General features: G+C 38.4%; 1 protein-coding gene across 1 annotated transcript in view; it reads left to right on the top strand.

The window, feature by feature from the left end:
* The window catches only part of DHX57 (DExH-box helicase 57), a 57,538-nt gene that overhangs the window by 13,455 nt on the left and 23,995 nt on the right, over positions 1–20,088 (top strand). The window contains exons 3-13 of the mRNA XM_008700205.2: positions 2,228–2,386; positions 3,396–3,581; positions 3,882–4,720; positions 6,300–6,478; positions 7,931–8,052; positions 9,795–9,990; positions 10,552–10,676; positions 14,979–15,112; positions 15,989–16,043; positions 17,889–18,094; positions 19,575–19,691. Coding sequence (XP_008698427.2) covers positions 2,228–2,386; positions 3,396–3,581; positions 3,882–4,720; positions 6,300–6,478; positions 7,931–8,052; positions 9,795–9,990; positions 10,552–10,676; positions 14,979–15,112; positions 15,989–16,043; positions 17,889–18,094; positions 19,575–19,691 — 2,318 coding nt within the window. The remainder of the gene's footprint in view (positions 1–2,227; positions 2,387–3,395; positions 3,582–3,881; positions 4,721–6,299; positions 6,479–7,930; positions 8,053–9,794; positions 9,991–10,551; positions 10,677–14,978; positions 15,113–15,988; positions 16,044–17,888; positions 18,095–19,574; positions 19,692–20,088) is intronic.

Here is a 20,088-nt window from a genome sequence, read left to right as displayed (position 1 = left end):
AGGGAAAGAGAAGTGCTGGGATGATTTCCTTGAGGAGATTGAAGAGATTGGGACACAGTGTACAAATAGAGGGATTGACTTTAGGGTCTAGGGTGGTTCTTCCTTAGGAACAGGAAGGAAGGCAACGTAAAGGGGATACAGATAAGTGGTGGATGAGATAGGAGCCTGTAGAATTCCCCACCCTGCCCCTTTTTTTAACTAATCATGAGGAAACAGACAAATCCAAATTGTGAGAATTTCTGCAAGATGACTGGCCTGAGCTCTTCCAAAAAGACAATGTCAGGTGAGAGAACTGTTCTAAATTAAGGGAGTTTGAAAAAAAGGATAGCTAAATATCATTTTTAATTAGATAACCAAAAAAATCTGGGGCGTCTGGGTGGCTTGGTCAGTTGAGTGTCTCTGCCTTTGGCTCAGGTCATGATCTCAGGATCCTGGGATCGAGCCCAGCATCAAGCTCCCTGCTCAGCGGAGAACCTGCTCTCCCCCTCCCTCTGCTCCTCGCCCCCCCCCACTTGTTCTTGCTCTCTCAAATAAATAAATAAAATCTTAAAAAAAAAAAAATCTATAGAGGACATGATTAAAGCAATTGGGAACTTTGACTATGGATTATATACTAAATGATACTGTATCAATATAAAATATCTTGTGAGTGAGAATAGTATTGTGGTTATGTAAGGTTATGTAAGAGTCTATCTCTGTACTTAGAAAATACATGCTGAAAAATTTAAGAGTGAATATGATCTCTGCATGATGCCTGCAGCATGCATTCAGGTGGTTCGGCAATGTATACATAAAGTAGAGAAGGGGCATATAACAGGCATGTACGCGTATAGAGAGAGAGAGGAAGGAAGAGATATGCATGTGTATATGCATGAATGTATGGCAAATGTTAACAATTGGTGAATCTAGGTAAAAGGTGTTTATTTCTATAGGTTTAAATTTTTTCAAAACAAAAAGTTAGCGATCTCTTTGCCTGGCTGGCTCAGTTCGTAGAGCAAGCCACTCTTGATCTCGGGGTTATAAGTTTGAGCCCCACGTTAGGTGTAGAGATTACTTTAAAACAAAATCCTAAAATGGACCCTCTAAAGTGTAGGTTCCATTTGTGTTTGTGTGCGTGTTTCATTATTGAGGAGCGCCTGGCTTGCTCAGTCGACAGAACACGCGATGCGCCTCTTAACGTCAGGGTCTGAGTTCAAGCCCCACAGTGGGCATGGAGCCTACTTTTAAAAAAAACAGAAAAAACTGTTAGAGGAAATGATAGACTTGGGGCAACATTTCTTTTCAGAAATTGTGGCTAAGTGGCTAAAACCACAATCGATTATATTTTCTCCTTTGCTACCCAGTGTTGCAAGTACAAATGTGTGGTTCTTTTCAAAGTCTCAATATTGTGAACTGAGATTTTAAACACAAAAAAAGTTTCTTCCATTTCCCAGATTTGTGAAAATTTATAATGAAACATGCCAAACGAACAAAAAATTTAGTGAATAATGTTAAACTTTAGAATTTATTATTGTTTAAAATATTAAAAAGAGTCCCTAAAAAAATCTAAAATCCAACAATGAAAGATTAGTGAAATAAATTCCAGTGTATCTATATCTATACGTAACCATTTAAAAATATGTTGTAGGAGAATATTTAATCTTAGAGAAATACCAGTTTTATTTTGATAAGGAAGTAAAGTAAATTATCAAAGATTATATATGCTGCATAATTTTATTTAAAAATATCTGTGGAAAGAATTGATGTGAATTAGGATGACTTCTGTTTTCTACTTTTCTCCAGTGAACATGTATTTATTTATTTTTTTGTAATCAGGAAATAATGATAATTTAGGTAAATATTTCAAAAGCCAGGCCTAATATTCACAAGTAAGATGAGACCCTTCGTTGTTTTCAGATTGGGTACTTAAAATAGAATGAAATAATACTTTGTATGTAACATATTTCTTTTGAAAGTCCTCTATTCCAGCAGGAGTCGTCATACCATTCATTTTTTCCGGAGGTTTCTTAAATTAGTGAAGCCAGATTTAATGATTAAGAATCTAATCAAGTTTTTTTTCAGCAGTTGCAGGATAATGAAGTCTGGTAAGTACTGTAGAAGACAGGGAATTCTTCACATTCATTGTTATCATTTGTAAGATACTTGACAGTACAGTGGGTATTGTATATACTTGGGGGCTGTGGGGAAAGTGTCAAGTTCTGGTCCCAGGTAAATGTGTCCTTTGCAGACCTAGCAACAGTAGCGTAAGGAAAGGAGAGGCACACCCCAGATGGAAGCCTGAAGCCAAAGTGCCCCTTCAGACCCTGCACATGACTTCTGAGAACCAAGAGAAAGTGAAAGCTCTTCTCCGGGACCTGCAAGAACAGGACACCGATGCCGGATCTGAGTAAATCATTTCATTTGAGTAAATCCGTGTATTAAGGAAGATGTATTGGCCGTGGGAAGGTCCTGTGTGTCTTGGGGAACACTTTTCAGTACTGATCCTATTGTGACAACATAATTAGTTGAAACTGAGCCAAGAGAAATACAAGAATAATTATTCAGCAGCAGTTTCAGAGTGAGTTTGTTTTGCAGTATCGGCAAGCAGTGCAGATTGGCTTTGCTGCTTTTTTTCCGAGGACAATGCTGAAACGGATTTGGTAATTGCTTTATCCACAGCCTTCCAGACAAGACCTTGGAGTGAACAAGTAGCAGCATTGTTGTAGGAGCAAATGTGGAGTTAACAGATGAAGTCTTAGGGGGTACACTTTCTCATAACCATCTGCCTAAGAGAAACAACTTTTACTCTTTTGATTGTTTTGCTTTGTGATTTCAATCAAGGAAGTCGGTTCATTGCATTTGCCACAATTTATGGTCCATCACGAATAGCTCCATCTCCATCTTACCTACAAATCTCTTTATCCGCCTTCGATTTAGGAAAGGTGGTTATGCAGCAAAGCAAAAAATTAGTGGTGATTTTTATGAATGAGGAGAGAGGATAGCCAGGGCTTCTGTGGTTAAGATACAGGCTCTGGGGTCAGACTGCCTTGGCTAAAATCTCTAGTTGCTCTTTACTGTGTAACCTTTGGCAATTACTAATCCTCTCTAAGTTTTAGTAGATTATCTGAAAAATGGAGATTCCAATAGTATCTGATTAAGGGTTAGTGGAAAGACTTTTAAAGAGGTAGAACATTTAAACACTTAACTTAATAGTACCTGGCATGTAATAAATGCCTGATAAGGATTAATTGCCAAGATATAAGTGAACAGATCAATAAAAGTTTAAATCAGTGACTGAAGAATAGTTAGGATCCTGTCCTTTGGCTCCTTGAACTTAATTCTTAGACTCTTGCTAAATTTTTCATTGAAGTACATGGAAATTAGTATCTAATATCTGAACATGTTACCTTTGTCAGAAGAGGCATTTCTGGGGAGGAGGAAGATGACGAGCCTGAGTGTGATGATGAACAGTACTGGTCTGCTGGACGAGAAGCTTCCCTTGTTCCTGACTGTGACCCTTTGGAATATGCTGGCTTGGGCCCAGTGGAGCCTCATAATCCAGAATTTACAGTCTCAACGTTTGCAGTGCAGAAACTTTCCAGGTGATTGCTTTCCACATTTATGGGAGCTAGGGGAGAACTGAAGAAACTGAAATCGTATGATAGACCCAACTACCCCTCCTCGAGTGCTTTCCTATTGTGTGGGTTGCGGCGGTGCCTGATCTATGTCTAACAGCCACTCTTTCAGAACAAGGTGATCAGGGAGTATTAGCAGAGATACTTTTTCAAAATACAGATCCTGCCTGTGTGTGGCTACAACTTCACATAAACATACGTAAATGAACTTCACTTTTGTGATTTGATACTACTTAACATTTTTTTGTCTCGTTTCACACTTGGTAGGTATGGTTTCAACACTGAACGCTGTCAGGCAGCCCTGAGGATGTGCGATGGAGATGTGGGGGCATCACTAGAACATCTGCTCACACAGTGTTTTTCAGAGACATTTGGGGAGAAGATGAAGATCTCTGAGACGGTTGCCCATGTAAGCTTGGATGAGTGTGTGGAACAGCGGCAGGAAGAGGCATTTGCTCTCAAGTCCATCTGTGGAGAGAAATTTATAGAAAGAATTCAGAACCGAGTCTGGACCATTGGATTAGAACTGGAGTATTTGACGAGTAAATTCTGCAAATCTAAGCAAAAGGAAAGTACCAAAAATACACAGGACACTACACTTGAAATCTGTAAATTTTACCTCAAAGGAAATTGTAAATTTGGATCAAGATGCAAATTCAAACATGAAGTGCCCCCAAATCAAATTGTCGGAAGAGCAGAAAGAATTGTGGATGATTCTCATCTTAATGCCCATGAAGATGCCTCTTTTTTATATGAACTTGAAATTCGATTTTCTAAAGACCACAAATACCCTTACCAAGCTCCCCTTGTGGCATTTTATTCCACCAATGAGAATCTACCTCTGGCTTGTCGTTTACATATTTCTGAGTTCCTTTACGGCAAGGCCTTGACATTTGCAGAAACTTCAGAACCTGTTGTATATTCTTTGATAACCCTTTTAGAGGAAGAAACAGAAATAGTCACTTTACTGACAAATACCCATCACAAGTACAGCGTCCCTCCTGTGAACTTTCTGCCGGTATCCTCCGGGACCAGAATCAATAATCCTGTCTGTCGTAAACCAGTGATTCCAAATAATTCTTTTGCTTCAAATCAAATTCCTGAAGGTATGTAAGGCCTTGATTCAAGCGTGGAGGGCTTTGTGGAGGGGGAGTTCAGAATGGTGGATTAAGGAAGTCAGCATTTCCAAGGGCTGCTCTCGGATTTCCTGGTGATCTTAGGCAAGTCATTCTCCTCAGTCCATGGGCAAAAGGGAATGAGAATCCCCTGAACTGTGGCCTGACTTTAATTGTAAGTCCCGGTTTTGTCGGCTCTCTGCGTTGAAAGTTTGTAGTGATGTATAAGTTTATTCAAGCTGCTGGGGGCTGGAAGAACTTTAAAGCATCTTCCTGGAAAATCTGTTTTGTTTAATTTGTTTTGGTTTCACATGTTTACTTCTGACGCTTTACATGGAGTGACTCTCAAATGAGTTTTTAGAGACATTTCCGTTTATATAGTACACTAGACCCCCAAAGTTCATTAGCACGGTGCTACCTTTATGAATCCTTAAGTCCTCAAATGAATGTTTGTGCACGCTTCTGGCTTTATCGAAATCCAGATTTGCTGTACAGATTCTTACGCCACAATTAAACTCCTTTTTTAGAGTTCATCAGAGAATTCTCTCTTGTTGCTATCGTTCTTTGAGAGAAACAGTTTTTATTATTTCACAACAGTTCTTAGGTAAACATCAATAAGTAGAGAACAACGAAACTGCATTGAGATAGGGATGGTGGACAGTTGGGTAGGTTACTCACTAGCCACTTGCTCCCAAATGGCAGCTTTTGGCATGTGGGTTTCAAATATATTCCTTGAGAAATGACAAATTGTGTGGCCTGGAGTTTTTTAAGTAACAGCTTTATTGAGATAAAATTTACATACCATAAAATTCACCCTTAATTTCAAAATGTACAGTTCAGTGAGTTTTTAGTATATTCATAGAGTTGTGCAACCTTGACCACTATCTAATTCCAGAACATTTTTATCAACCCTAAAAGAAACCCTATACTTAACTTAGTAGCGGTGAGTCCTTATTTCTCGCTTCCCTCAACCCCTGACAGCCATGAATCTACATTCTGTCTCTCTGCATTTGCCTATTCTGTATAATTCATAGAAATGGAATCATACAATATGCGGCTTTTGTGATTGGCTTCTTTCACTGAGCTTCATGTTTTCAAGGTTCGTTCATATTGTAGGATGTATCAATACTTCATTTTATTGCTGAGTAATATTCCATTATATGGACATGCCATATTTCGTTTATTGATTTATCATTTGATAGATATTTGAGTTGTTTTATGTCATGAGATTTTAGGAACGCTTGCAAATAGTTTGAAACTTTCAGTTAATTCCTTGAATGTAGAGAGTCTACAGAATTAACAAGGCGTGCTATGATTTTTTTCTTCTGTTTTTGTAATTTGGTTTGGCAATAGCCCCTTGTACTTGATTAAAGTTTATTTGAAAATGCATTTTAATTTCTTTAGCAGAAGTAGTTGTTTGAAAAGAATGAACCTGCTTTATTCAAGCTTTTAACTTTCTCTCCATCTTATGATTTTGTTGTTGTTGTTGTTACTTTATTAGATAGTGACTTTCCCCCTTTGCTAAAGAAAGGGCTCCATATCGAAAATGTTTCCTTTTATCCCCTTCAAGTTGAAAAAGAATCAGAACCCGAGGAGGAGACAGATGAGGATGAAGGTCCTGCACCAGTTATAGTGGAGAATGAAAGCTATGTGAACCTTAAGAAAAAGATTTCCAAAAGATATGACTGGCAGGCAAAATCAGTACATGCTGAAAATGCTAAAATCTGCAAGCAGTTCCGAATAAAACAGGTAGGGTATTCTGAGAGAATGGCTAGCATTGCCTCCCTAATGTACCCTAATGTATGGGTGAACGGATTAGGAATTAGGAAGCCTTGGCTACCCTCCCTAGTATACTTTTGGTTCTCTTTAACTCTGAGTGGTCAAAGTTCCTGCATGCCACAGCAAACTTGGTGCATGTTCTAGATAGTTCTGGAAAATCCAATGGCTGGTGGAAATGGAACACACGCATATATACCAAATATTCTCAGAATCATTTGGCTTTGGTACTGTAATAGACAATCTGGTGAGTGAAATGAAAATTAACACTGATTGACATTAGAAAAAAATAGTGTAGGAAAGAGAAGGATAAGGAGGGGCCCTTACCCCATTCAGAGAATCACAGGATAAATAACTTATCCAAGATCACATAGCTAGTAGGTGGCAACAGGGATTCAAATAAATTCTCAGTTCCTAAAGTCCATGCTGTTTTTTTCCCATTCACAAGAAGAATATTTCAAAAGAACCTATGAGTGAACTTTTAGGGCAGAGTTGGGTGTAGGACAAAAGGTTGCTTAACCAGTTTGGGGATTGGATTAGATGTGTCTAACGGTTCTTCTACTTGTCAAGTTCTGATTCTGATTTTTGACACAGTGCAATACCTGTAGAATGTCAAAGTGAATAGAAATTCATACCATAAATAAATAGTAAGATGGTAGAAACAAAAAATTCCACATTCAGTTTGATCAGTTTGTGTTCAGAGGTAACAAATGTATATGATAAAATTGTAGGCCAAAAATGATGTGTTAGTATAAATTTCTTATTCAAAAATACAACTTTAGTTTTAACATACACTTCAGTGTTTATTGGCCATTGGATGTCAGACTGTTACATCTATGTGATGCCTGGCCAAAAAGAACCCTTTCATGAGTGCTGTTACTGTTAGTGACTTTAGTAAAACTCTGATATTGTATAGAACTACGCTGTCCAATGTGGTAGCCCCTAGCCACATGTGGCTATTTAAATTTAAATTAATTAAACTTAAATAAAATTAAAATTCAGTTCCTCAGTAGCACTGGCCACATTTCCAGTGCTCATAGCTATATGTAGCCAGAGGTGTTTATATTGGTCGGTGCTATTACAGACATTTCCATTAACATGGGAAGTTTTGTTGGGTAGTGCTGATGCAGAGACTCCTGTTAGGAAGAGCTTGATAGTGCTAAGCAGGACGGCTTGTTTCTCTTATAAGATCTTGCAGTTTATTCAGATGTAGGAAAACCATAAAGATTTCAGTGCTTATTCCGGCTGGTTCTCTGAGCAGCCTTCTGACTGAAGTCATCAGCATCCAATCCTAACAAATCTGCAGTTTCTCTCTGAATAAATTATTGAAGAAAAGGGTGGGTGAAGCTATGGGATTCCACACTCGGAGCTTTGTGAAAGATGCTTCAAAGTCCCTAACTGATGGCTTATCTTTCATGTTATTAGGCTTCCAGACAGTTCCAGTCAATTCTACAAGAAAGACAATCACTCCCTGCTTGGGAAGAAAGAGAAACCATTCTTAAATTGTTGAGCGAGCACCAAGTGCTTGTTATAAGTGGTATGACTGGGTAAGAATGCAATTTATTTGTAATGCAGCTTTCATCCATGAATATGGTATGTCCCCTACCCAACCAGTTCTATTTGTAAAAAACTAGTAGCTGTTATAACTTGTGCTTTTTCTGGTCAGATATGAAATAATATTTCACAGACCCTAATATTGTAGATCTGCAGCCAACAGACCCAAGTTACAAAAAAACAAAAACAAAACTCAGAAATCCATCCAGAAGGGACACCTGGGTGGCTCAGTCAGTTAAGTATCTGCCTTCGGCCCAGGCCATGACCCCCGGGTCCTGGGATCGAGTCCCTCATTGGGCTCCTTGCTCAGCAGGGAGCCTGCTTCTCCTCCCTCTGCTTTCTGCTCCCCCTGCTCATGTTCTCAATCTGTTTCTCTCTCTGACAAATAAATAAATAAAATCTTTTTAAAAAAAAAAAAAGAAATCCATCCAGGAATTTATACACATTGTACACCTCTGCCTTGAGACAATTTTAAGGCAGAAGATCTAACTGGACACTTTTTTGGTAAGGTTTTTAAAAAATATTAATTTATTTGGGAGAGAGAGAGCACACGAGCGCAAAGTGTGAGGGATAGAGGGAGAGGGAGAGAACATCTTAAGCAGACTCTGCACTGAGCACAGAGTCCAACATGGGGCTCAGTCTCATGATTCTGAGATAAGAACCTGAGCTGAAACCAAGAGTTGGACACTTAACCGACTGCACCACCCAGGTGCCCCTTACTGAATGCTTTTAAGAGGCCCATTTTTTAATGCAAAGGATAGTTCCAAAATGTACGTACATACATACATATACATACATACATACATTTATGTATGTATTTATTTATTTATTTATTTTTAAAGATTTATTTATTTATTTGAGAGAGAGCGCACACATGTGCATGCACGCAAGCTGGGAGTGGGGCAGAGAGAGCAGGAGAGAGAATTCTCAAGCTAACTCCTCCCCACTGAGCACGGAGCCCGATGGGGGGTGCTCAATCCCAGGACCCTGTGATCATGACCTGAGCTGAAATCAAGAGCTGGCTGCTTAACCAGCTGAGCCACTCAGGTACCTCTCCAGAACATTTAACTTGGAAACTTTCATCTTCTAAATTTATTCTGATTTCCTTAGAGCTCTTATTTGTTCTTTTAAGAACAACTTAAGGCATATTATTTTTCCTGTTTCACACTTTTCATATGTTATCCAAATTTATTTAACAGAGACAGGTTGTAGGCTTAATTTAGTTCTATATTCAAAGGTATTCAACCTAATAATTACATTTGTGTCCAGACTCACTGATACAGTAATAGTTTGAGATCTTCCTGTTTCTTATCTTTTTAACCTCAGTCCACTTATAGCCAAATCGGTAAGATAATATATAAAATCATAAGAGAATACTACCATTTCTTTAGGATTCAAATACAGATGTATGTACATGTATATACATAGGAATGTACAAATACATTCCTAGAGGTGTTTATAGAACTTAATCTAATGTCTGCTCAATTGTACCAATTTTATAAATGATACTAAACTATTATATGAGTGTTCTGTTAATCCACGTGCAAATTCCTAGCAGTTACGAGCTGTAAGTAAAAAGTCAGTAGGTCCGTTTAGAAGATAATTGAAGCTGAACGAGTTTTATTATAATTAGCTTTCTCACTTCCCTCATTGCACATGGCTCTTTTTTTTTTTTTTTAAAGTTAACTAGCACTTGAAAACTCTCATTTTAGAACTTACTTGTTTTGACATACAGATGTGGGAAAACTACACAGATTCCTCAGTTTATTCTGGATGATTCTCTGAATGGGCCACCTGAGAAAGTGGCTAACATCATCTGTACTCAACCCCGACGAATCTCGGCCATATCTGTCGCTGAACGTGTTGCTAAAGAAAGGACAGAAAGAGTGGGTCTGACTGTGGGGTACCAGATCCGGCTAGAAAGTGTCAAGGTTTGTATACTCTGCTTATTTTCTGATAACAGAAATTTCGTTTTCAAATATAAAGGGTTCTTGGAGTCTGAACACTCGTGGGCAAGTTGAAATGCATACTTTAGGACGGCTGAAGACCTTTTAGAAATATTTTGGTATAAGAACTCTTTTTTGGGTACACTTCATTTCCTCTCTAAAGACCTTTTATTCTTCATTGGCAGAAATGATCTAGTAAGTGCTGTTTTACTCTTAAACCTGGGACTTAATCCACTTAACCAAATAAGGAAGGGAGAAATGCAGAATTGAGTTCACCACTCACTGTTGTTTTTATGTTTTATAATAATTTTTGAATGCTTTTTATGAATCTTAAACTTAAAATTTTGATAATAAATAGAAAAGCTTTTACTGTTGTTGCCGGCAAGAAGCTATGCATTTAGTGTGGTTTCATGTTAAATGCAACTCCTGATGTTTTCAAGATTCTTTGTCCCTATCCATTCAAAATGGCTTTGCCATATTGGCTTTGAAAGTGTTTCCTTTTTGCAAAAATTCCATGAATGCTTTCTCTGCCCTTTTCTGTGTAAGTCCTCAGCCACCAGACTGTTGTACTGCACCACGGGCGTGCTGCTGAGACGGCTGGAAGGAGACACAGCTCTCCAAGGAGTCACCCATATCATTGTTGATGAAGTTCATGAGAGGACAGAAGAAAGGTAAACCAAAGATTTTCTAAACAAATAGCCACGCACATAAAATGAAGACATGGCTGAAATAATTTTGTTCTGTTTCCAGTTCAATTTCGTAGAGCTAGAGAGGAAGTCCACAGAGACGGCCCAAGTTAGAGAAGAGGAACTGCTTTCCTGGTCTCCATGGTCTGGAATACTAGAACTGCTAGGAGGGTACATGTTCATCATTAGAAGAGTCATCTTGTTAGATGCACATCTTCTACTAGGAGATGCTTAACACGCTCCTGGGCCTCACACTGAGCTGGGCGCTGTACTTAGGAATAACAGGTGTAACGCATGCGTAGTTGATAGCTGGTCAGTGCTTCCTTCTTTGTTCATTTGGTCAGTCATTCAGTCCTGACTGTCATTCATATGTATATTGAGACTGTCTTAAGTGCCAAGTGATCTGTTAATTGCTGGGGATACTATAGCAAACAAGCATATGTGGTTCTCCTTTATCTCAGGGTCTGATAGGAAAAACAAATAATGAGCAAATAAATAAATAAAGACAAATTGGAGTCAGTACTCAGAAGGTATAAATAGGATGCTGTGTTTTGGGGAGAAAGAACCATGAGATGGTCAGAGCTGATCTTTCTCAAGAGATGGTGATTAAATTAAAAACAGAAGTATGAGAAGGCATCCCATGTGACAGATAGGAGCAAGGCCAGCGTTCGCAGACTCTGCGGTGAGAAAGGGCATCATGAGCCCAGAAACTGGAGGAAGGCCCTTGCAGCTGGTGTAGTAAGCGAGGGGAAAAGTAGCAGGTAGAAAAGGCAGGAGCCACATCTTCCTGGGCCTTGTATACCCTGGACAATAAAGCATTTAGAATTTATTTTAATGGAATTAGAAGTCGTTAAAGGTTGGGATATAAAATCAAAATCTCCAGTATTTTAAAAGGAAGGGCCAAGTAAATAGGTGGTATTAATCATAGTTTGTCATAGTTTGTGGGTCATGTTCTAGAACAACAACAACAAACTAATGGAGAAAACATACAGTCCTGAATAATTATGAGACTTTCCCCAAAAGGACTATACTATTATAAATATTCTGAGAAGAAACAAAGTCTAAGTAAAGTTAGTAGACTGACAGAGGAGGAGAAAATAGCTAATAGCAAAATTTTAAAAAGAAAAAAACAAATATGAAAAGAGTCTCCAACTATTGCCAATAAAAAGTTTTTAAAAACTGAACAGGGAAGACATATGACTAGAAGACTATTTGTTCAAAGAAATAAATACATTGATACACTAGTAAATAGGAAATATGAAGTAATTAGAAACTAAAGAAAAGCAGACTTGCATATGAAAAGAATAGATCAAAATAAAAAGAAAGAATTCCTAGAACACAACAATAGTAAATTTTATTTAATTTTTTTAAAGATTTTATTTACTAATTTGACAGAGAAAGAGTGCACAAGCAGGGGGAGTGGCAGAAGGGAGAGGGAGAAGTAGGCTCCCTGCCAAGCAGGGTGCCCGATGCGGGGCTCGATCCCAGGACCCTGAGATCATGACCTCTGAGCCAAAGCAGACGCTTAACTGACTGAGCCACCCAGGCATCCCGTAAATTTTACATGACTATACACAAAACACTGGGAATCTTTAAGGGTCAAATAATCTTTTTGTAGAGACTCCAGAAAACAGTGGGGAAAAAATAAATGGTAAATCATTTCATTTTGCAGGTAAATGTTCAAGTGAACGTTTGAAAGAAGAAAATTTTTTCAGTATATTCACTATACAATTGGAGGAGGAAATCAAATATAACATTAAACCAGACTAATAATATTTAAATGATTATATTATTAAAATACATTTAAAATTTTAGGGGAGATTATATCTAGTGTAATTTTGAATGTAAAGAATGGCTTTGGGTTTCATAACAATTTTTTTCCCCCAAATTCAGAGAAACTGAAGCGTAGTACTGGATCTGGCTTCTGAAGGCAGTCGTGTTCTTAAAAGGGAAAGATTTTTATAAAATTTAATGATTTGCAGAATATCAACAGTTAAAAATACAAAAATTTTTAACATCTGAATAAAAATAAGTTACACACTGCAGAAGGGAGATTCGGACATTTACAAATACCAATCTTTGGGAAAGGTTTACAAATTATAAGAAAAAGTAGAGGAATATTTGCTAGCCCAGATGGAAAACGACAAAAAACAGGAGTAAAATCCAGGAACCAAGATCAATAAAAATATAGACATGATTGAAGGTTGGATATAGGAAAGTTGTAGATGTGTTAGTTTAAAATTTTTAGTAAATTTCCTGATCATAGAGATAGTATGATTTTTCTAAATGTTTGGCAAGTATCAGATGTCCAGAAGAATAGTTTCTGTCCCCTGTATAGTAATTACCTGTTACAATTTTGATCTGTTTTCTTCTGGGAGTATATTAGGCGTTAGGGGAGAGATGTGGTAGGGAGAGATAGGTGTCTCTACAAACATTGGAGTTTGTGTGCTGCTTTTGATGTAACAGTTAACATAATAGCATGAGCTGTCTTTGAAGTTATTATTAATAATTGCATAAGGAGATTTTAAAGTATGGATGTACCATAAATTATTGAAGCATTTCCTAGTGTTATGTTATTTCCTTTTCCCTAAAAAAGAAAAAAATCATCAATGTAATTAAATTAGCTCATGAAATTAAAGAGAACTAAATAATATAAGAATACGCTCTCATGAAAAATTCAAGCAATACGGGGGGCGCCTGCCTGGCTCAGTTGGTGGAGCATGCAGCTCTTGGTCTTGGGGTCGAGAGTTTGAGCCCCACATTGGGCATGGGGCCTACAATTAATATATATATATATTTTCAAGCAATACAGATAAAATGGAAGTCCCCCGTCACACTTTCAAACCATTACCAGTCTCTTCCCCAGAGATTACTATGGTGATCAGACTGATGATATGTCCTTCTATACATTGACATATATGTTTACTTTGTTAGAAATAGGTACTTTTGTTTTCTGGCCTTTTTTTCTTACACAAATGATATGTTCATTTAGTAAGTCAGTGAATATTTATTGAGCACCTACTACATTCCAGACATTGTTCTAGATTACTTTTATTAGTGAACAAAAAAGACCAAAATCCTTGTCCTCATAGAGCTTATATTCTAATGGGTGAGCTCAACAATAAGAAAGATAAGTAAGTGAAATATAGTAAAATATTTTAAGCGCTAAGAAGAGAAAGGGTGATATGAGATGCAGGGGGAGCCTTTGAATTTTTAAATAGGGTGGCCGGGGAAGGCCTGGCTGAAAAGGTATCTTTGAGTAACGACTTGAAGGAAGTGAGGGAACTACCTGTGAATGAATGTGTGGGAGAATCGCGTTACTGGCCAATTAATAACATGTGCAGAGGACCTGAGGTACATGCTTCAAGGACGGCAAGGAGGACAGAGTGGCTGGAGCGAGTGCATAAGGGGAGAGCAGCAGGAGATGAGCGGTGGTGATGCAGATCCCGTCGGGTAGGGCCTAACTTGTTTGTGAGCACTTCAGTAAGTCATCAGAGGATTATGAGCAGAAGAGTGGCACAGTAAGATTTCTATTTGAATAGAATTGTGGGTCTGCTCTGTTGAGAATAGATTGCAAGGGGACAGGCTGGAGCAGGGGGACCAGTGAGGGTATTGCTTTTCTGCAGCACAAATTGTTTTATAACTTGGGTTTCTTTCACTATGTCTTACGGGTGTTTTCACGTCGGTATCTAAAGCTCTACCTTATTCCTTTTATCTGCCTCATGTTATTCCATAGAATGGGTGATTTTGTTGTAGTTAACCACTTCTTGGTGGATGGACATTTAAGTAGTTTCCATTGTTTTGCTATTATAAACAATGCGATTGTTTTGTTTTGAAATAATTGTACAAAGATACAATGCTTTGTATCTTCGTTATGTACATGCAGATATCAAGAAGTAGGATTACCAAATGCAGTGATAGATCCTGTTAGTGTTTGGATTGGTACTACACTGAATTTAGTTTATTTGGGAGATGTCTTTATAATTTTAAGTCTTTACATCTAGGATCATGACACATCTTTCGGAGATTTATAGTTTTTTTGGGTTTTTTTCACATAGGTCTTATACATTCATTGTTCAAAATACATCGAAAGTTGATCCCAGGGTTCTGGGATTGAGCCCCACATTGGGCTCCCTGCTCAGTGGGGAGCCTGCTTCTCCCTCCCCCTGCTTGTGCTCTCTCCCTCTCTATCTGTCAAATAAGTAAATAAAATCTTTTAAAAAATACATCAAAAGTTAATTCATTTTTATGAATTTGATCTTCAGGTGTTTCTTTTATTTCCTTTAGTGACTTCTTGCTGCTAGTCTTGAAGGACATTGTGTTGCAGAGACCAACTCTTCAAGTTATTCTAATGAGTGCAACTTTAAATGCTGAACTCTTTTCAGAATATTTCAGTTCCTGCCCGGTTATTACTATACCAGGTGATTAAAATGCATCCTTAAATATGCATTGTTCTAATAAGCAAATATAATTATTTTTAAAGTTCATTTGAGATACAAAATAACAGGTATTTATACCTATTTTCTAGAGAAGTGATTTGTTTATAACAAGCAAAATTATGACCATATAATGAAATAAATAAAGAAGTGACATTATATCCATTTGTTAAGAGATTTTAGTTTTATATATGCTTTCTTAAAAAGTCTAGGTTATTAGGATTTCTGGCATTCCATGTGTGTAACATCGAAGTGTGAGTTAATAATGGTAATCTGTCATAAAGAGGGAAGTTGTCTCTGTGTATAAGCATGTTGGTTCATTGCTGGATTCTTCTAACTTTCTGGGCGTTGTCTACTCTGGGAAAAAGTGAAGTTGAATAGTCTATGTCTCTTGGTGCTTTCCCAGTGTCATTGTGGGATTAATTTATCACCTTGGGCTTTGCTCTAACCTTCTGCAATTGATTGCCAAAGGGACAATTTGGTGACAATTTTGACGAATAATCGTACTATTTCTTCTGGTTGTTGAATGGTTCAGAGTTCCCTGAGGGGGAGAAGGGGAGGGTGGGAAAAGTGTAACAGATTTAAAAAAAGAGAGAGAGGTTTAAAAAAAGTCTTATTACTAAATGAGCATCTCTCTACCTATGCACTTCTGGGTTTGTTTTACGAGCTGGAATCTATCCCTTCTAATTTTGATCATTGAAAGTGTTTGTTTTCTTTTTTGGTATTTTTAAGACCACAGAACAACCATTCCTGTTGTGCCAAGCTTTGTTTTAAGAGAATTTTGCATATACCAACTATTTATTTCAAAATAGTTGAACAGGTATTCTGAGGCTTTTCTCTTTTATTTTCTTGTTCTTCTAGGTCGTACATTTCCTGTCGATCAGTTTTTTCTGGAAGATGCAATTGCTGTGACGAGGTAAGGAAGATACTAATGAAGGTTTGGTGAAAGCCTTTGAAAAGAGTTATCATTTGACCTCAGTGTGCAAGCATTTTAACAGATGTGTTCATTTTTCTTCTAATTTTTCTGCTTGAGCATTTTGTTTTCCCCTTTCAGCAAGTATTATACAAATTATTTGCAGTTCACAGACAGTATTGTATTTTGTCCATACTGACTGGAACCCTAATGTAAACTGTAGGCTTTGGGTGTTCATGATGTACCACTGGACGTTCATCAGTTACAGCAATGATACCACTCTGGTGGGGGGTTATTGATAACGAGGGAGGCTTTGCATATGTAGGGAGCGGGGGGTATCAGGAAATCGCTATACCTTCTGCTGAAGTCTATTAAAAAAATGATGAAGGAACAAATATATGGAAAATTTAATAAGAAAGAAAAAGACCAATTCGGCAGGTAGACTGCCAGTCCTTCTACTTACTAGGGGCGTCTCGCTGGCCCAGTTGGAGGAGCATGTGACTCTTGATCTCAGGGTTGTGAGTTTGAGCACATTGGGTATAGAGATTACTTAAAATAAAGAATTAAAAAAAAAAATCCTTCTGCTTACTAACTGACATTGATAAGTAGCTTAATCTCTCTGTGACTCAGTTTCATCATACATAAAATGGTGATATTATTAAATAGCTGCTTCACAAGGTTGTTATGAGGATTAATTAATTAGTTAATTCTTGGAGTTAGTAGCTGCAGAGTGCGTAGAACTGTGCCTGGCGCAGAGCTAAATGCTTTATAAATGTTAGCTGGTATCATCGTCATCATGCAAGCCTCTGGGAGCGTGCTGTATAGTGTGAGTGTTAAGATGTCTGTAATTTCAGTACTGGGTAGAAAATGGTCATTTCCATTGGATACAAACATTTTTCTCCTTTGAAAGCCCTGATTCCTCTTCCCACTCTTCAGCCTTGAAGACTCCCTGTGGTTTTATCCTTGCACTATTTCTTCTCACTGTAAAACTCTTTCATCCCTCTGTTAGACTCATGTGATTTCAGATGTCACCTCTGTGCCAAGAATTCCCAGATCATTATCTTCATTCCAGACCTCTGAGTTCCAGAAGTAAAGTACCCTTGATGTCTGGCACCTGAATTCAATTCAGAATTGTTCTCCTTCCCCCTGCTCCTTCCATTTCTAAGAAGCCCCACTCCTAGCTCTGTTTATTTAATGGTACAATATTCTCAAGCTAAAAACCCCAAACCAGTGGCTCTCAAATATTAGTGTGCAATAAGCATATGTAGGGAGCTTATTACAACTGTTATTCTCCGGGCCCCATCCCACTTCCGTGGAATGTGAATCTCTGGGGAAATTAATCTTTCAACTAGTTTCCCGGTCTTTATTCTCTCACTTTCAAACTCAGACTCATTGCCTCAATCTCACTGCCGCCAGAATGATCTTGAGACAGAACTAAAATCATTCCAGTGTGTCCCCTCCCAGAAATAGGGCCCAGCCAGCGGAACCCTGGACTGGTGGAAGAGCAGCACATGGGTTGGGCAGAAACAGAGCAACATTATGCAGAACGAGCATGTAAATCGGTGAACATTTTCATTTCTCGCCAGCAGACCCACATACACACAGACCCATTCCTTTTTTTTTTTTTTAAGATTTTATTTATTTATTTGACAGAGATAGAGACAGCCAGCGAGAGAGGGAACACAAGCAGGGGGAGTGGGAGAGGAAGAAGCAGGCTCACAGCAGAGGAGCCTGATGTGGGGCTCGATCCCACAACGCCGGGATCACGCCCTGAGCCAAAGGCAGACACTTAAGCACTGTGCCACCCAGGCGCCCCCACGGACCCATTCCTTTGTCTTCCTTCCTCAGGTATGTGTTACAGGACGGGAGCCCATATATGCGCTCCACGAAGCAGATGACAAAGGAGAAGCTGAAAGCAAGGCGCAGCAGAACTGCCTTTGAAGAAGTAGAGGAAGACCTGAGGCTCTCTCTTCACCTCCAGCCCCAGGATTCGGTCAGAGACGCAGTGCCAGATCAGCAGTTAGATTTCAAGCAGCTCCTGGCCCGCTATAAAGGTAATGCGTTTCCTGGGGGAATGTTACATTTATGCCGAAGGTAACTAGTTCTTTCCCCCATGGTGATCCAGAGGAACAACAACGTGGCTCTTATCTCATAGCTACATTGTCTTAATCCATCAGAACAACCTTCGACTTAGAAAAATAGCAGTTCCAAAAAGGAAAAAAAAGAAAAATAGCAGTTCCAACACATGTTGGATGTAATTGTTACTGTATTTACCAGGTTTTTTTCTGATTATAAAAAATGTGTTTATTATAGAAAAATTGGGAAATAGTGAAATATAAATGTATTCTTGAGTATTTTATAACTTTTTATTTTGATATGATTGCAAATTCAAAATTAAAGGTGGCAGGACTATCCAGTGAACTCGCCTGTATCCTCCACCCCAGTTCACCGATTATTAATATTTGGCTTCATTTGCTTTATCATTTGCTCTGTGCACATGTATATATTTCTTTCCTGAACCTTTTGAGTAAGTTGCAGATACAATGTCCCCTAATCCCTAATATTTTAATATGTATTTCTTCAAAGCATAAACACCAGACATGATCAAAATGAAGATATTTAACTGATATAATACTATTATTTGATCCATAGTCAAAATTCTGATTTTGCCAATTATCTAAAAGTGTTCTTTATTTCTGTTTTTTTCTGGTCCAGAATCCAACCCACAATTACATATTGCATTTGTTGTTATGTGTCTTTAGTTTCTTTTCGTCTGGAAAAACTCGCCAGCCTGTATTTTTCTTTTAAGATCTTGACATTTTTTTGGAGTTTGGGCCAGTTATTTTGTAGAATGTCCCTCCATTTGGTTTTGTCTTTGGAGTCTCCCCAAGAGTATGCTGTTTGTTTTTAAAAGAGCTCAGGTGCATAGTACAGCCCAAAGAACTGTATCCTTCACTAGGCCTCAGATAAATTAGGAGGAGAGTGGAAACCCTAACCTAAAAGTCTGTGACTAGACCTCAGGGGTTGTTGGTGAAGCCATTAAAATCACATGTATTTTTCAGGGAAAATCCAGAACTTTTGTCCTTTTCTCAAAGGAACCTAAAGGTTAGAGTCACTCTCGTGAGGATGTTGGTGAAGGCTGTGGTCTCTGTCCATTGATTTCCCTGGCATCTGGTCTGACCCATGACTTGATTGAATCTGGAAGGGCTTTTTAAAGTGTATTTGACTTTGAATTTTGTTTCTAGGATTTAAATTGTCAATAAAATGTGTGATGGATAAAAGAGGGGAAGGAAGAAAGGAAAACGTGGCCGATCTGGGCCTTTCCAGCAGGGTCAGGTGCCTGTTATGAGTCATTGTTCAAGCAAAAAGTGCTCCTAGTAAGCATGTATTTTCTGAGAGACTGAAAGAAAACAATTCATTTTGGTGCATAAATGTGAATGTGTATGTCATTAAATCAGGAAACTCACCTAGTTCACAGGATCATTGTCTTTAATAAGGTATAATTATCCTTCTGATTTTTTACCTTTCTTTCAGGGGTTAGCAAATCGGTCATCAAAACAATGTCCATCATGGATTTCGAAAAGGTGAATCTTGAATTAATAGAGGCCTTGTTAGAGTGGATTGTAGATGGAAAGCACTCCTACCCTCCAGGTAACCACTTCTTGTCTTCGTTTGTGTGTAAGACGGCAAAAGGGAAGGCAGCTCACTCACTGAGATATAGTGGGTGCTGTGGGGGCGGCCTCCCTTCCTGGAGCCCTCCCTCGCCCCCACCCTTGCTTTTTCACCCCCCAATTGCGTATAATGTTGCTTGTTAGGCTTTTCAGGGGGAGATTTTACATTTTATTTTTTGAGGCTCACCCATTCCTTGTTGCTCAGCGTTCTCTTCTTCCCGCTGAACAAAAAGATGCCAACAATACAAAGTACAAAAAGCAGAAAGCTGAAAAGAAGGCCTGGGCGAGCCACATAGTAAACACTCAGCCCAGGCTAAATGGGAGTCTGGTAATGCGTGTTTGAATCCCGTGAAGACTTTGCACATGGAGGTCACAGG

The sequence above is a fragment of the Ursus maritimus genome, unplaced genomic scaffold (genome assembly GCF_017311325.1).
Source record: "Ursus maritimus isolate PB19 unplaced genomic scaffold, ASM1731132v1 scaffold_6, whole genome shotgun sequence".
NCBI classification, from domain to species: Eukaryota; Metazoa; Chordata; class Mammalia; order Carnivora; family Ursidae; genus Ursus; species Ursus maritimus.
The sequence above is the reverse complement of the archived record's forward strand: the minus strand, read 5'-3'. Positions and strand labels throughout refer to the sequence as shown.